At 42.5% G+C, this 15,888-nt stretch overlaps 1 protein-coding gene across 1 annotated transcript; it reads left to right on the top strand.

Annotated features, from left to right (window-relative positions):
• Positions 1-690: 690 nt before the first annotated feature.
• On the top strand, positions 691-15,003 carry LOC115355042 (fibulin-1-like). Its single transcript, XM_030045672.1, has 16 exons — positions 691-887; positions 1,193-1,295; positions 2,784-2,919; positions 3,303-3,456; positions 4,573-4,662; positions 5,084-5,221; positions 5,835-5,972; positions 6,144-6,287; positions 6,463-6,585; positions 6,930-7,055; positions 7,897-8,016; positions 8,896-9,027; positions 9,617-9,740; positions 12,327-12,469; positions 13,807-13,947; positions 14,187-15,003. Exons 1-16 carry the CDS (start codon positions 833-835, stop codon positions 14,324-14,326), a joined length of 2,007 nt encoding a protein of 668 aa, XP_029901532.1. The 5' UTR covers positions 691-832; the 3' UTR covers positions 14,327-15,003.
• Positions 15,004-15,888: the final 885 nt, after the last annotated feature.

Raw genomic sequence — 15,888 nt, 5'->3', positions numbered from 1 at the left:
TAAAAATACACACAGTTTGTACAAAACATTAGGGAAACTCTTTCGTATAGCACCCTGCCGAGGTGTATCAAGCCATAACAGCCATTATCCTTAACTGATTTTTTTTTTTTAATTAAATCTATACAGCAGGGGGTGTAGCCTGGATACAGAGGCATATGGGTTAGACAGGGATTTTTCAGCTTTGACACAGATGATTTGTGGATTATGAAAGAGGATGCAGCTCAACATCCAAGACGTCCTTGGTATTTAATATTCTACATTTAGTACAGCACTTTAGGGCAACAAAAAGCTTTTTAATCCACACATTAGGGGCCCTTTCTTTAGCGTGGGAATCTGTACAGTAAATCACAAGCATACATTAACGCCCAATGCGAGCCTGTGTTTATTTAATTAAATTTTATTTTATTTATGGTTACTTTTGCTAGATGCTGGCTATTTAATGCAGTAATTATCAAGAGAATCCAATTAATGCTTTAATCAAACAAATCACGGCAGGTCTCCGAATCTGGACCTTTGACCACCCTCACCCCTCCACCCCCCACGATAATCTCTATAAACAGATATCTGCATATGAATGCTGATATGCAGCCAGGTCGCCGTCAGACGATCAGGCGATGGGCTCCGAGGTTGCCCCCACCCCAAAGCTCAGGAGGAGATTATCGGACCTGTGTCGCCTCCCGGCCGCAGCGCACTCCGCTTCCTCCTCAGGACGCAGCGCGCCTGGAGTCCGTCCGCAGCAGCGAGCCGAGCACCTCTGTCGCTCATCTTTAAGAAATCATCCCATCCGGCTATTTTATACCATCGCAGGGGTAAACACTCCAAACCGAGTCCAATGGCACTGTGGATTATACTTTTCTCATCTTTGTACGGAGTTTTGCTCGGGCAAGGTATGGATGGTGATAGATGACGTTTGGCACTGAAACAGCAAGTTTAGACTGTTGTTTTGAGTAGAGCAACATTATAATGCACATTTTTAGTTACTGAAATGTGTCGCTTGCGTAGGTTTATTTGGGAAATGGGATTCATGACTAATACGAGTTACTCAGGGCGGGCCGACTTTAAGTTAATCGTCTAGGTGTCTTCATAATACTCGCATTCAGAAAACTTTTGACCATTTTCCTCTCTTATAACCCCGCACTGTTGTTTAGTTCAGGTTTATTTTGTAACTCCATCTCATCCTAACTGTGCGCAGAGCTGCCCACCGTACAGCAGTGCTGTCAGGATGGGAGGAATCGGTCCCAGGGGGGACAAGACTGTACAATCCTCCCCCTCATCTCCTCCTCCCACATCTGCAGGTAGGTTACACTCAGCAACACCTGGTTTCACCAACGACCTTGTCCTCTGGAGCAGTGGTTCCCAACATGGGGCCCGGGAGCCTCCAGGCGGCCTTATAGCGAAGAGGAACAGTTTGATTTTTAACTGTTAATTTGCTCATCAGGAGCTCAGCATTGAAAGGGAGTGGATCAGATTGACGACTGATTTCACTCCACCCCCCTGGTATCACGCAGTCAGTAAAAGAATTGTGTAATATCGTCCCAGTTCATGTCTAATAATAAATACCTACATGTATCAGCTTATTAGGGGGGCAATTATTCAAATGGGGGACAGTGGAAAAAGTGAAATTGCATTTGGAGATCTCATAATTCTATCTGTCTGGGTTATGTGTGTGTGTGGATCTTCTTGGGGTCACATAGTGTTTATTGTTGAAGACTTAAAATGCATGATGGGTAATGAATGTGAGTGAGACTGGAGCCACGTTGCAAGCGGCCCAAATCGATTGCACAAGAGAATTGGTAACTTCCAGCTTCAGAAAAATTTTGGGAATTGCACAAAGCCTGAGCAAGCATGGAAGAATGTTACTCCGTTTCAGTCAATACACACAAATATTTGTTTCCATGAACACATGCCAAGTGGAGTAGCTGACAAAAACTGGGCGATTCTGCTATCTCATGCATCATAGGCCTGTTGCACACAGACTGAAATCCTCAGATCACATCAAGAAAAGAAGGAAAGTAAGGGGTTTTTCAATATAAAATGTGTGGGAACCCTGTACTGTAGGTGAGCGGTGGAGATCTTTAGTGGCTGTGAAGTGCTGATGGTATCTCTAAAAGCAGGAAATATCCCCAGGGCTGCAAGCCTCAAATCATCTCCGCAGTCCCCTGTAGTCAGTCGTGCTGCTACAGGAGACGGCTGCCATACCCTAACTATTTAGTCCGTACAGGAGCTAAGTGGCCCCCTGGAGCAGTTCAACACTAAAAGGGCCCTGTTTGACTGTAAGAACATGGAGGTAGTGATTGATGAAACAAGGGAACACCTGGACAACACATGGAGGTCGGTGGAAGGAACGTGCAGATATAGATAGATCGATTAGATAAATCCTGGGATGGAAAAATAACTAAACATAAATGTAGATACAATTTATGAAGAAGCAATATACATTCGATCACTCAATGTATTGATATGCATTGACATTTGACATGATGTTTATAGAGCAATGTGAATTTGCCAGTTGGTATCTTATTGCTGATGGTTAGTGTCTGTCTTCATGTCAAAGCCAGGTCATTGATTGATTTTTTTTACAGATCAGTATTCCAAATATGAAGAAACCACCATGTTTTTTTTAAATGGTCATATAACTCAACACATTTCTTCACTGGTTCCTATTCAGCTTCTTTCCTCCTTTCCCATAAAAAACAGCAACAAAATAGGTTCTGCTCTGGATTATTTATATTAGATTATCCCATCTGATTTTTAATTTTTTTTTCTCCTTGCGCACCATCCAGGATCGCCCAGGAGCAGTGCTGTGCAGCGGTCGCAGGAGAGAAGCTCTGTACCACCGGCATCAACATGGCCAAGCATCAAGGGGCCTGTGAGAGGCCCTTTTTCCAGGGAGACCCTTGGGAAACCCAGGTCTCAAAGGTGGGTCTCCTCTCTGGGGCTGGATGGATATTCTTTTGTGGATTTCAAAGTGGAAAGAATATACATGTGAGAAACTCAAAAATAGGAATTAATAATAAAGAAAGCAACAAATAAAGATAGGGATTTTTTTGTGTTTTGAGTGAGCTATTCCTCTAATCTTTCAATAGTCCAACCATCCAGTTTCCACACCCACTTATTTCTGGGTATGAGGTCTTTTATAATAATATAATGTGAATATTCCAGGAATATCTTATTGGAGATTATTAAAGGAGTTCTTTCCTTTTTTGACTTTGAGTGTCAACTGCCTCTTTCTCTCAGCTCCCCTGCCATCTCTCCTCTCATCTCCCTCTGTGTGTGTGTGTCTCTCTCTCTCCCTCCTGTAGATGTGCTGTGACTGCTGTGTGTTGGGTCTCATGGCAGCAGGCCGTGGTTTTAGCTGTGAGCTCGAGGGTTTGTTGCTGGGGAGACAGTGTGAGCACGCCGCTAAAACCTGCTGTGCTAAAAACACCACAGACGGAACCCAACGTACCGATAAAGGTGAAAAAAACCAAATAAGTTCTGCTTTGCCAGCTGGGCTGATGTAACCTGGAAAAAAAAACGCAGTGCATTCAATCTTTTGTTAGAAGCCTTGATTAACTCCACCCTGCCCAATCATGGAATAATGGGTGTTTCTGACACTTAGTTCAAAGGAGGCATTGGAAAAGCAGTCATGCGTGCAAGGCGATTTGCACACATTAGGTGCCAAATGACATTTTTTGCACCACAAATATCATGATTCATCAGTGCTGAGAGCAAAACCTTATTCACTGAGATTTATCTCATGCATCACAAAAGTATTTGGGGTGGAAGACCTGGTGTGCTACAGAATTGAGTGCGTCAAATCAAAGCAGGAGCAGAGAACAGCGCTGTCGCCAAATGGTTCACTGAGATGGCCTTGATATGGCAGCTGGGGTGCAGGTTCCTACCAGACGCACCAACAGACGCGGTCACAAGGACTTTGAGCAGGCTAAGCTTCCAGACACCTTGCCAAATGGTGACTCAGAGACAACTTGTGACTTGCCGTGGCTTGGGCCTTTTGTGACCCAGCTGGCAAGCGTAATCTGGCCTCCTAGAGATAGGTGAAAAACAACAAACATTTGGGGAAGTAGAGCGACGAAACGTGTCACTCTGAGTTTAGGTCAGTTATTTGTGAAGAAAAGCCAATCAATGTCTTGCTCACACGGGGCAAAGGCCAGACTGATAGGAGCATTTCAAAAGTAAATAAAGCACCAGAGGTTTGCTAAATTATGCTTAAGTATGTAACCTGTGTCACCTTTGCAATTTGTTTTCCTGTAATGTAAAAATCCAACATTTGGTCGTGTCTTCCGGTGGGAAAGGACACCTGCCGAGGTTTGACACCTTCATAACTTCATAAAGTAATCTCCTTCTTTCTAATAAGGCTTCTAAGAGGATTTAACAGCCGCCTTGTTGGCTTTATCTTCCATCAGCCAATTACCTGTACTCCATGTGAATTAGGACATACAGTTGATGTGGCTGAAGATGGCCTGTTTGTTGACAGACAGGTCAGGGTCTGGTTGTGTCTGGCTTTGTGTGTTTGTGTACATCTATCTCACTGTCTGTATATTTTTATTTCTATGTGCCCGTTCTTTTCAGAATCCAGTTGCTCTCAGCTGCATGTGGGTAACGGTACGTGTGCCTGCCATGATGGCTATCAGCTCAAAGAGGATGGGGTGACTTGTGAGGGTAAGCTCGCAAATTTGAATGAATCCATGATCGTAACCTCTATAATTCAGGCAACCCACCTCTTAAAAAAAATTGGAATTTTTCCATGCAGTAATTACTATGAAATTGTATAAGGTCTGCATGATCTGTAGCAAAGGGAATAGTTGAAAATGCTTGAATCTTAATGTGGTATTTTCAAGCTTTGAAAAAGTGCTTGGATGTTGAATCAAGTGCTTGAAACTGCTTGAAATTGTCGTGTTTATTGTATTGCCTTACTTTCATAGTACAGAATTGAATTTGATTAAAGACAAGGTGTAGGAACACTGTGTTATGAGCTTTTATGAGGATTTCCTCACTAAAAGTTAAATTAAATGCGACCACCCACTTGCCTTGGTGGTGGGATTAGTGCTTCCAGCATCTAATCAGAAGGCTCTCTCCTCAGATGTTAATGAGTGCCTGACTGGCAGTCACAGCTGTACCCTCGGCCAGGTTTGCATCAACACAGACGGCTCTTTTCGCTGTCAGAGGGAAACCAGCTGCGGCACCGGCTACGAACTCACCGACAACAACATATGCCAAGGTGACGATTCACGTATATACAGCTGTGCTGAACTACTCATCAAAAAAAACAAAAAAACAAAAAAACAAAAAAAACATCATTAAAATCACAATACTGATTGCTGTAGTTTTTGCTGTAAGAATAGAGGGATAAAGGTGTTGCAAACAGTTACTCTGGCACATTGCAAAATCCCTACACACACACACACACACACACACACACACACACATATATATATACACAAACACACACACACACACACACACACACACACATAATAAACCATAATAAAAAATCATTTTATACATGCTAAAATTATTTATAATAACCCCAAAATAAATGAAAGCAAATTCTGAGAATTAGGGTTTTCCATCCAAACATAATGCACAAACACACTTTAATCACCAAAAAAGAAGTTATAATGAAATAAGCTGCAGCCACATGTATTACAGTTCATTTTGCTCTCACGTTATTACAAAAAAATCTGCAGTATATGTTTTTGTCAGTCAGCTTATATACGATATACAGCAAGGAGCAACATGTTTCTGATAATCAACATCATGTAAAATATGTGTATTTTAATTTTTTCATAGGGTATTTGTGACAAAAGCATTCTTTCTCCTTGCCCTTTCAGATATTGACGAGTGTGCTTTGGAAGTCCATAACTGTGGGCCAGACTTTGTCTGCAACAACACAGCGGGGTCGTTCCGTTGTGTCCCGAGGGAGAGCTGCGGACACGGCTACATTCAGGACGCGATCGGCAGCTGCATTGGTGCGTCTACCATTATGTGCACCCAAAACCCTGCACCCTTAACATATTTTACATTTTAATTCAAGGCATTTATCCAAATACCCACTTTCTTATAGTTATAGGCCTTAAATGCAGGTGAAAATGTGAGTTGGCTTGTTGGTTGCCATGCTCAGGATGTGTTTGTCTTGTTAGATATTAATGAGTGTGTGGCGCACACCAGTCCATGCCAGCCTGGCCACACTTGCATCAACACAGTGGGCTCTTACACCTGTCGCAGAAACACCATCACCTGTGGACGGGGCTATCATCTCAATGAGGATGGCACACGTTGCGAAGGTAACTCGTAATGGAAAATAAATTTTTCCATTACGAGTTTTGCAGTTGTGCACTGTTACATCAGGGGATCTCACCTCAATTTTCCTTGCTTCAATAAAGGAAAAGAGATTCTAATTTCTGTGTTTGTGTCCCTCTCTCTTCTCTCTCTTCCTCTCCTCTTCCTGCCGTCCTGCAGACGTGGATGAGTGTCGCACAGGCAATGTGTGTGGCAACCATGGCTGTGTCAACCTGGTGGGCTCCTTCCGCTGTGAGTGCAGAGTCGGCTTCATCTTCAACAGCATCACCAAGATGTGTGAAGGTACGGTACAGAACTGTCACCATTTCTCTGTGTCGTGTATGCTTGTCAAACTTTAAAAAAAATGAAGCTGAACTACTTGGAAGACAGTTCGCCACGCAACACAGAGAAAAGTCTAACATCTCATAAAGTCAAGCAGTGAAACACAACAAGTAGCTGATCATTTCATTTAAAATTACATTTGACCTATTTAGTGGGCAATGCACCTAACAAATGTAAGTGCAAAAGAGAAGGGCAAAAAAGCATGACTAGTTTTAACATGAGCGCTCATATTCTTGGTGCACATTACTGGGATTTTGTGGATTTATAAATGTCTGACTTTTTGCCCTCTTTGCTGTGCATTTCAGACATCAACGAGTGCAGGCATTATCCAGGGCGACTCTGTGCCCACAAATGTGAGAACACAGAGGGGTCCTACCAGTGCAGCTGCACCACAGGCTTCAGGCTGGTCAACGATGGCAGGAACTGCGAGGGTAAACTCACATCTGGTCCCACTCTTTTCTGCGTGACTTACATCAGCATGGCGTTTCCTAAACCATGGGTCAGAATCCAAAATGGATTGTAGGACATAATAAACATTGTCATACCTTTTTACTGAGGATCAGAGCTTCTAAATTTAGCCAATTCAGGGGCTGAGAGGGTTTTTTTTCCAAAGTGTGATAATCCAGCCAGGATTAATTAACACCCAATCTTATATAATCACTGAAAAAAATTAAACTGAAAGTAACGTCTTAGGTAACATAATGGCAAAAATAAGGCACATTTTCAGGGCTGGACACACTCTTTTAATATGATTTTTTTTTTTTTTTTTTTTAATTTAGCTTCTCAAACATGTGATTTCATAAACAAATCCCTGTACAGGTTGGATCCACTATGTTTTAGAAATACTGAGAGACGCATTACAGATAATTAAGATTTTTTTTTCCTCCAAATGGATGGATAGTGCTTTAAAAAGGGAACTCTGCAGAGTAAAAGCCTGCAATAGTGTGTGTGGTAAGAGGAGAAGAAAAACAAAGCATTTTGTAACGCATCGGCCTCCATTGAGGCCAGTAGGAATTTCTGTGTTGTTATATAACAGATAGAAGTATCTTGTACTGCAAAGGTCATGTTTTGAATCATCAAGCCAAGAGTGCGTGCCACGTCCTCACAACATTGCGGATTGTAATGTACGCTGGATGTTTCCCCCCTCTCTCTCTCTTCCATCTTTACTGTCTGTAATTGCATGCTGCCCAAAATACAAATGCCAAAAATTCATCTCTGAACAAATACGCAGTTGTAAACAGACGTGCCCTGTCCTCGCTCGCTTCTCGCCAGATGTGAACGAGTGTGAGGCCAACCCCTGCAGCCAGGAGTGTGCCAATGTTTACGGCTCCTACCAGTGCTACTGCCGCCGTGGTTACCAGCTGAGTGACATTGATGGGATTACATGTGAAGGTACGACCGGACTCCATGAAGAATGGGCCACTGGTTTATGCCGAGGCTGTTTCTGTAGTGTATACATGGAGGGCTAGGGTTACATAGACTGGCGTTTTTATCCAAGGAGCTTACAAGAGGCAGAAGCTTGAACTGCTGTGTCTGATATACGACTTTTTTATGTTGATTAATGCTTTCAAACTGTCTCTCAACATCTTAGCAACCCAAACCAAAGCTGCTGCAAGTCTAATGACTGGCGTTAAAATAACACACAAATTCAAAATGTGAAAAACAAACTTAGTGGCAAGATTCTCACTCTTTTTGCTCTTGAATCATGCAGCTCAAATTAATGGCTAAACCCACATTCATATCATATCAGCATTTCTACAACTTGAAAGCATTCTTGTGTTTAACCTGATGGAATAACCATCGTCTAAAATTATTTTTTATCTATGAGTCAATCATGAATGAACAGCAACAGATATTAGTTGATTTTTTAAAAAGTTAGTAAAGTTCATTGTAATACTAGGAATGACAAGTTGGAGATACTGCGGCATGCAAAAACTCCTGCATGTCCTATTTGTAATCACCAGGCTTACATGAATGTTTTTTTTTTTTTTTTTTTTACAATTGGCAACACAGTGTATTTACTGTAGGTCGAACATGGCATGATTTTTGTGTAAATGACTTCTAAGTGAGTTTTGAATTAAAATGAAACATAGTATGGAGTGTGTAGGGAGAGGAATCGCCGCCCCCATTTCAAATACAGTGTCATTCATGTTATCTGCACAACTTTTTGCCCAGTTTCCCCTTGGAGATCAGTATTTCTGATTCTAATTCTGCTTCTGATTTTTCATGATGCCAACCTTCCACTCTCCTCGACTTCCTCTCTGGTCTCAGATATTGATGAGTGTGCCCTGCCTGCTGGAGGCCACGTGTGCTCCTACCGCTGCTCCAACTCCCCAGGCAGCTTCTTCTGCACCTGCCCCCCCACCGGCTACACACTGTCCTCCAATGGACGCACATGCCAAGGTCTGGAGACAAACCTTACCTCTCACAGTGTTCACCTGGCTATACTGTTTTGTCACTGCCGCTTGCTCTCCATCTTATATGTTAATGTTAATTGTATCTGTGAAATGTCTGTCAGGGTGGATTTGACAAGAGGCAGATTCGATTGCACTGTTTTTAAAGGGGCAATAAATAGTCCAGGACCTTTGTAGCCCTCTATTGCCAAACATTTGGAATTGCAATAATCAATAAAACTTATCTCATCCTATACAAGTCATTGTGTAGGGAGTTTCTTAAGGCCAGTGGGGAGTTTTATTCAAAAATAGAGTACAGCATTCAGGAATGTGGTGTTGAAAGCCAAGAAATCTCAGTACCTGGTCAAATAAATCTTTGACCTTTTTTTTTTTTTTTTATCCATCATCAACCCTAGTCAGGCCCTTCAGATAGATTATGGAAATTTTAGGGGGCCTGAATTACTTTTGTTTGAGATCTGTTACATTGCGTTAAATGCATGCATGTCATCAGCATGCACACAGTATTATACTTAATGTAGTAAACTGGTGATCTGATGTTATTAGTGTTTGCCTAATCTTTGCTCTCCCTGTGTGTCCAGACATCGATGAGTGTGCAACGGGCAGCCACACCTGCTCCGTCTCTCAGAGCTGCTTCAACGTGCAGGGAGGATTTCGGTGTCTGTCCTTGGAATGTCCGCCAAACTTCCGCCGAGCCTCCGAGGGGTGAGAGCTGACGAGTGGTTACCTCATTATGACTAGCTGTTGAAATGAGCTGACTCATTACTGTTGGCTGTGCATGATGTGTCGTACCCGCTCTGCAGTCTCAAGTCTTGATCAGGTGTTCCTTTGCGTTTCATGCGCATGGTTTTACTTAGGGTACTCATTTGTGGATTTTTGGATGTGGATTTGCTTGGTTGTGATGCCTCACCTCTTGACTTAAACGTTTTAATCTGTCTGACACACCTCATTCACTCTCCACCTCCATCTCACTGCCTCTCTGTCATGCTCCTCTTTGGGTACCACACTCTTATCCATGCATGAGACCATTTCTGCCCTAAACCCAGTGAACCCATCGTTGCGTTTTTCCCTTGCAGCCGTTGCGAGCGCGTAACTTGCGAGTTCACGCGGGACCCTGCGTCGTGTTTCTCGCTGCCGTTGAGAATCTCCTTCTACAACATCACCTTCCCCACCAACACTCCAGTCCCCGCCGACGTTTTCCGGATGGGACCCTCCAACTCCGTGCCGGGGGACGACATGCTGCTCGACATAGTGTCCGGAGACGAGGGGGGATACTTCATCGTGCAGAAGCAGGCCCATGGTGGAGTGATCTCATTGCGCCGTGCCCTGTCCCAGCCCAGGGACTTCTTTCTGACCGTGGAGATGAGGCTCATTCGCTACGGGACAGCGCACCTCTACATGGCCAAGATTGCTGTGTTTGTCACACATGAGCAACCCATCCGTCCCTCAAGAATACTGCCATATTAAAAGTATTTGGGAAATTTAGAAATTGAGTAACCCAAGGTGGATCTGGAATATGACTGGATGATAAGACAAAATGGCAAAAAGGCCATTGAGGATTTTACTCTTTAAAGTGTCATTAACAGTGTCTTTTTCTAGTTAACTGGGAGGTGGCTGAACCTAAACTCTACCACATTAAGATGAGACATATTTATAAAGTGGTAGTGTATTAAGCCCTACACTGTGCCTTTTATTATTAATTTCCTCTATTTATTTTTTTCAATAATGTAGCAGTAGATATGAACTATTGGTGTTTTGACGTTCTCTTACCACTAGGTGGGGCTCAATAGCTATTTAGCCACTACTTGACTATGACAGGATTGTTAAGTGCAATAATTTGCATTGATGGCAGCTCACTCTACCTCATGTGTGTCTGGCAGCCTCACTTTTTGTAAAAATTTCTATGTGCTTGCAATTAAAAACTGACATTAAAAATGATTTTTTTTTTTTTGCTCTCTGAGGCTGAATACCCACACACACACACACACACACACACACACACGCCACCAGTGGTTTTTGCCGGTGCTTATGTGCTTCTTCTGCTCTCGTCATTAATAGTGTTGAAATAATTTTTTCCTATGATCTTTGCCAAACTGACTTACCAGAAGATCAAAGATTCCTCGCTTTGGTGGATAGCAAGAAAAATAAGCGTGACATTTATTTATGGGCACCTGGGGCCCGGCCAGTATGGGGTCTCAATTAGTGGTGGAGCTGCATAACAGTTCATATGATGGATGATGCTTTTAGTGTTGGTATTGGGTGGTTATCAGTTAATCTACTGAAAATGATACCAAAGACCAGTAGCCGGGCTGGTCAGCTAGATGAATGCAGCCAGACAAGTTTTCCAGTGCTCAGATCCTTCCTCCTTATGGTTCTTGGGGTTTGGTGCATATAGAGATTTGAATCTGCACACGTTTTTTCATCTGCTTATGAGGAGTCATTTTCCAAAATGCTCTATATCCATTTACCTGAAGGTCATTTTTCACTGAACTGCATATAGTATCTGTCACTTTTTTTAAACAATAGAGGTCTTATTTTTGGAGGTACACTTTATTGGGTAATTTGGAAATGTGTAGATGCTATAGAGGATTAGTATTCCCCCGAGGTTTTGAGGTTTTTCCTCAGTATCATGGCTTGCCTCTCTCCGTCTCGTGATCTTCTCATTGGACCACGTCAAACAACATGCAGTCTTACCCTCTTTCGGTTTCAACCCTCCCTTCACCACCACTCCCTTTTTTCCTTCCTTTGTGGCATTGAGCTGGTGTGGGATACCACACAATCATTTCTGTGGCTTTGGCCTCAGGCTTAGCGACCAAGTTGGACTCACCTGCTTGCTGCTAATTACATGGCTCCATTCCCTCAGCAGTCTTTGAGGCGATGTTGAAAGCTCCACTGTCTTCACATCAGGGGACCCTCGCTAATATAATTCCAGGGTTTGGCCTCTTTTGAAGGCCCTTGTCCCCTAATTAAATATGGAGGACTATGAGACTATTCAGGTGTTGCCAAATTCTTGTACAACTCAACTATGCAGCGTTGGTGAAAATCTTTTCATGCAGATATTGGGGTTCTCCCTCTCTTCGCTTGTGGGGGTAAAATTTGGGAGGAATTAATGCCTCTCCTTGTGTAAATTTTATGTATGACTCATTCACATGCATGATCTGTGTGTACATCTACCTGTCGTTTCTGTTACCTGTCTCCTCTTCATTAATCCCCCCTTTCTTTTCTCCATATTCCCTCTGTCTCCTCCTCTCTGTGTCTTTTTTTTTCCAAACCCTTGTCTGTCTCTCTCAGACCCAGAAGCGATAGCACAGTCAGTGTGCGCTGTATAAAATCCTGCCAACCCAACGACATCAGCTGTGCCGTCGACCCCATTCATCTCATCACACACACCAGCCTCTCACTGCCCACCTTCAGAGAGTTCACTATGCCAGAGGGTAAGAAGAAGTGAAATAACAGCAGGTTGCATTGGTGGATCCGTCATTACAAATGCATGCTGCGCGGTCAAGCTTAGTTCAAACCCACAGAACTTCACTTAAAGTTCTAGCGTGGGTCCCAAGGTTTCCAAAGACGCCAAATATGTTCTGCTGAATTACAGGGAAAAATTCATAAAATGATGCAAAAGACATCTAGATATTTAATGTAACAATGCAGCCATAAAACAAAGGCACCTTGGGTTTGGCTATTTTACACTAATATAGTAAGCTTCAATGAAGTGTTGCAACAAGCAGATACATAACATTTATGTGGCACTGAACAAAATGCTGAAAAAAGTTTTTTAAACTTTTGAAACTCCTTAAGGGGAATACCAGAGTTCAGTGGCTTCAATGCATGTGTGTGTGAGTGTGTGTGTGTGTGTAAGAGAGAGAGACAGTGTAAGGCAGTAAGGAGTGAGGCTTGGTGCCCGTGCCCTCCATCAATAATGTGTGTGTGCTCAGTGTGATTTAGGACACCACAGCAAATGTACACAGTAACAGGGATTTTTTTCATTTTGGTAAAAGCCATTATCCCCGTATTGAGTTTTCCTATAAAATTCCTGTTCAGTTCCCCATTAAATATCAGAATTATACCAATCACAAAGCAGGAAATTTAAATAAATAGATGCAGAAGATGCTGAGAGGAATCTTGAAGTTTGTAGACAGTTGAGATGTGAATTGTACAAAAGAAGTTGTAAGGCTGTGTCAGGAAAATCTCCTTGATATTTTGCACATTCTGGCCGTCTTTAATGCGTTCAAAAAAACTTTGAGCGTGTGCAAAATCCCCTGATTTGTCTTGTACCAAGGGCAAGTCTTAATGCTGACTTTGAACACTGAAAACATTTTAGTACCCACTAATGGCTTTAGTAAATCTGGGTTTCAGTGTATGATGTTGTGCGAGATGACTGACGCATTTATGGAAGGATCTGCGTCTGGTTATGCGAGCGCACATTTGCATCTGCGTGTGCTCGCGTGCGTTTATATGTCACATCTGTGTGTGTTTTCTGTGATGCCAAAGTTATTTTACACTGGGCAGTATTCTGTATCGTGTTATTTAACCAGCTAAGTTGCATGTAAAAGCAATCACAATTTTTAAATCATTTGCAGCCTCATTGTCATAAAACTTTTCCAAACACAGCCTCGATACAGCACATCAGTTTCAGTTATGCATCTCAACCCACAGAGCAATTGTTTAATCACATCATAAATATCTGTTTTGAGGAACCAAATGTACTCTGTGGTTTGCTTCTATGAGACCATCAGACTAATGTAAAATTAAAAAAGAATTCTTCCAACAGAAATAGTTTTCCTGAGGACAATGGCGCCAGCGAACCCAGCTCCTCTCCCTGGTGCCCCTGATGTCTTCTTCGACATTGGGGCTGCAGACGACCAGTCCTCTTTCGACGTGGTGAAGCGCTCCCACAACGGCATGATTATGGGTAAGAGAAGAGCCTCCGCTTTTGAATTGCTAAGTTTCATTAACGCAAGACACTGGTCGAGAAGAGGCGTGATGATTTGTGCATTTTTATGGTGTTGATGTGTGTTTGTGGGAGTGGTGCTCTTTGCAGTGTCCTTTGAATCCCCTGATTCTTGGTCACATTTCCAGTGTGATTTGACCCCTGCATGTTAGAATATGTCAGGTTTAATTACTATAATCCTAATCTATGTCATTCCACAGGGGTAGTGCGGCAGGTGAAGCCCATCACCGGTCCTAGGGATCTTGTGGTTGAGGTGGCCATGAACTACATCAGGTCAGGGGTCGTTTCCCACCGCAACATTGTCGTCATCCACCTCTTCATTTCCGAGTTCTGGTTCTGAGCTGCAAAACAGGTCCGCTATGAGTTAAGATGAAAATGTCACACTGGCAGTGCAGCGCAGGCCCGGGGAAAAACTGATTTGGTTTTGAATACTTAAATTTGCTTGGGCCTGCCCGATTTCATTCACTGGACACAGAGAAAAAACAGCCCCAAAGTTTGATGCATTACTTGCAAGATGAACTACAGCAAAGGATCTTTGTGTTTATTATCAAGTGCTCAAGATGCATTGAATTACCGTTTTGCCTGTTTCTGCACATTGGGAAAAGAGATTGTGTTACTTTTCAATATACTTATGTATTAATAAAACACATACCTACACAAAATTAAGCCATTACTGTATGCTGAAAAGTAACAAATCAGTCATGTCTTTTTTTTTTATGAGTGTGGTTTAAAATAATGGCATAGATAGGTAGGTTGCAAATAGCCAGTCAATGTATTATTTACTACTGTCTGTTGTGTTTGACTTGAACTCATTGTTTTCATTGTTTTTCACTATGATGCACTATTGGTTAAAATGTGGGACTCTTCAAAATTTGTTCCATTTGATGAGTTGTGGGGAAAAGAGGACGCAAAACTTCATTTTATAATCAAATTCTGCACAGAGTTGTTTTCCGTAACACTGGCGATGATTTGAACCATCTGACTGTACAATCACATGTGAATAAAGACTTAACGCAGTGTCATGTCCATGTTTTGCTTAAAAAAAGCTACACGTTAGACTCGGGGCTCCGGTCTTTTGAGAGGAGAGTGGCTATCATAGACTAAACCAGCCATCTTCTAGTTAACATGACTGAGGTTTCCAGAATAAGTAAAATCTGATATAGGATGCCCTTTTTTCTTTTAACCCGACAATTCCCCATTATACCATACCACTTCCAGTTTGTGAGGATATTTCCAGTCCTCCCGCTCAAGGCATGAATAATGGCAATCCTATACTGGGAATGTTTGGTTCTTCAAATACCTCATCTTAAAGCTGAGAAATTGCTTGAGGTGGATATTTCTTACCATCCATAATCAACTTTCTTCCACAATGAACCGCCTTTCACCACCGCTTTGCTCTGCCTGGCCAGTGAAAACAGAGGGGACGACCAGAGAGAGTAAAACTTTGTGATCTAAAATACTCCACCGTATATGGAAATCCCAAAGGCTTGTCCTGTGGTTTTGTTGTTGCAGCTGCAACAGTTGTCCCACAACTTGTCTGGGCTGAAGGGAGATCAATTGATCTCCTGACTTTTAAACATGCCTTTTGGTGAATGGATTTCAGATGTGTGAGTGTAGTCTAGTGGAAGCGGTTGCGGCTTGTTGCATACGAGACCTGCAATAACAACTTCTAAGTTAGAATTTATTGGTTGTAATTTTGTGAAGTAGGTTTAAGTGTAGGCGCAGAATAGTGTAGGTTAAGTGTAAATATTGTGGGCTCAAAACATGCGATAGGAGCTGCCCACTTGATAACTCTGGTGACATAACCACTGGCTCCCGGCCCCTCGCACAGCTGAGCTGCTTCTCAACAGGACAAGTAAAGTTAAGTGAACTTGATTTATGTAGCACCATAAACATTAAAAG

The sequence above is a fragment of the Myripristis murdjan genome, chromosome 23 (genome assembly GCF_902150065.1).
Source record: "Myripristis murdjan chromosome 23, fMyrMur1.1, whole genome shotgun sequence".
Lineage (NCBI taxonomy): Eukaryota > Metazoa > Chordata > Actinopteri > Holocentriformes > Holocentridae > Myripristis > Myripristis murdjan.
This window is presented reverse-complemented; position numbering and strand designations above follow the sequence as displayed.

Bases quoted from the DNA above. Each gene is read 5' to 3' on its own strand.
- LOC115355042 (XM_030045672.1), top strand. From the start codon at position 833: ATGGCACTGTGGATTATACTTTTCTCATCTTTGTACGGAGTTTTGCTC. The intron at 3,457-4,572 runs GTGAAAAAAACC...CGTTCTTTTCAG, and splicing joins AACCCAACGTACCGATAAAG to AATCCAGTTGCTCTCAGCTG. The intron at 6,586-6,929 runs GTACGGTACAGA...TGTGCATTTCAG, and splicing joins CATCACCAAGATGTGTGAAG to ACATCAACGAGTGCAGGCAT.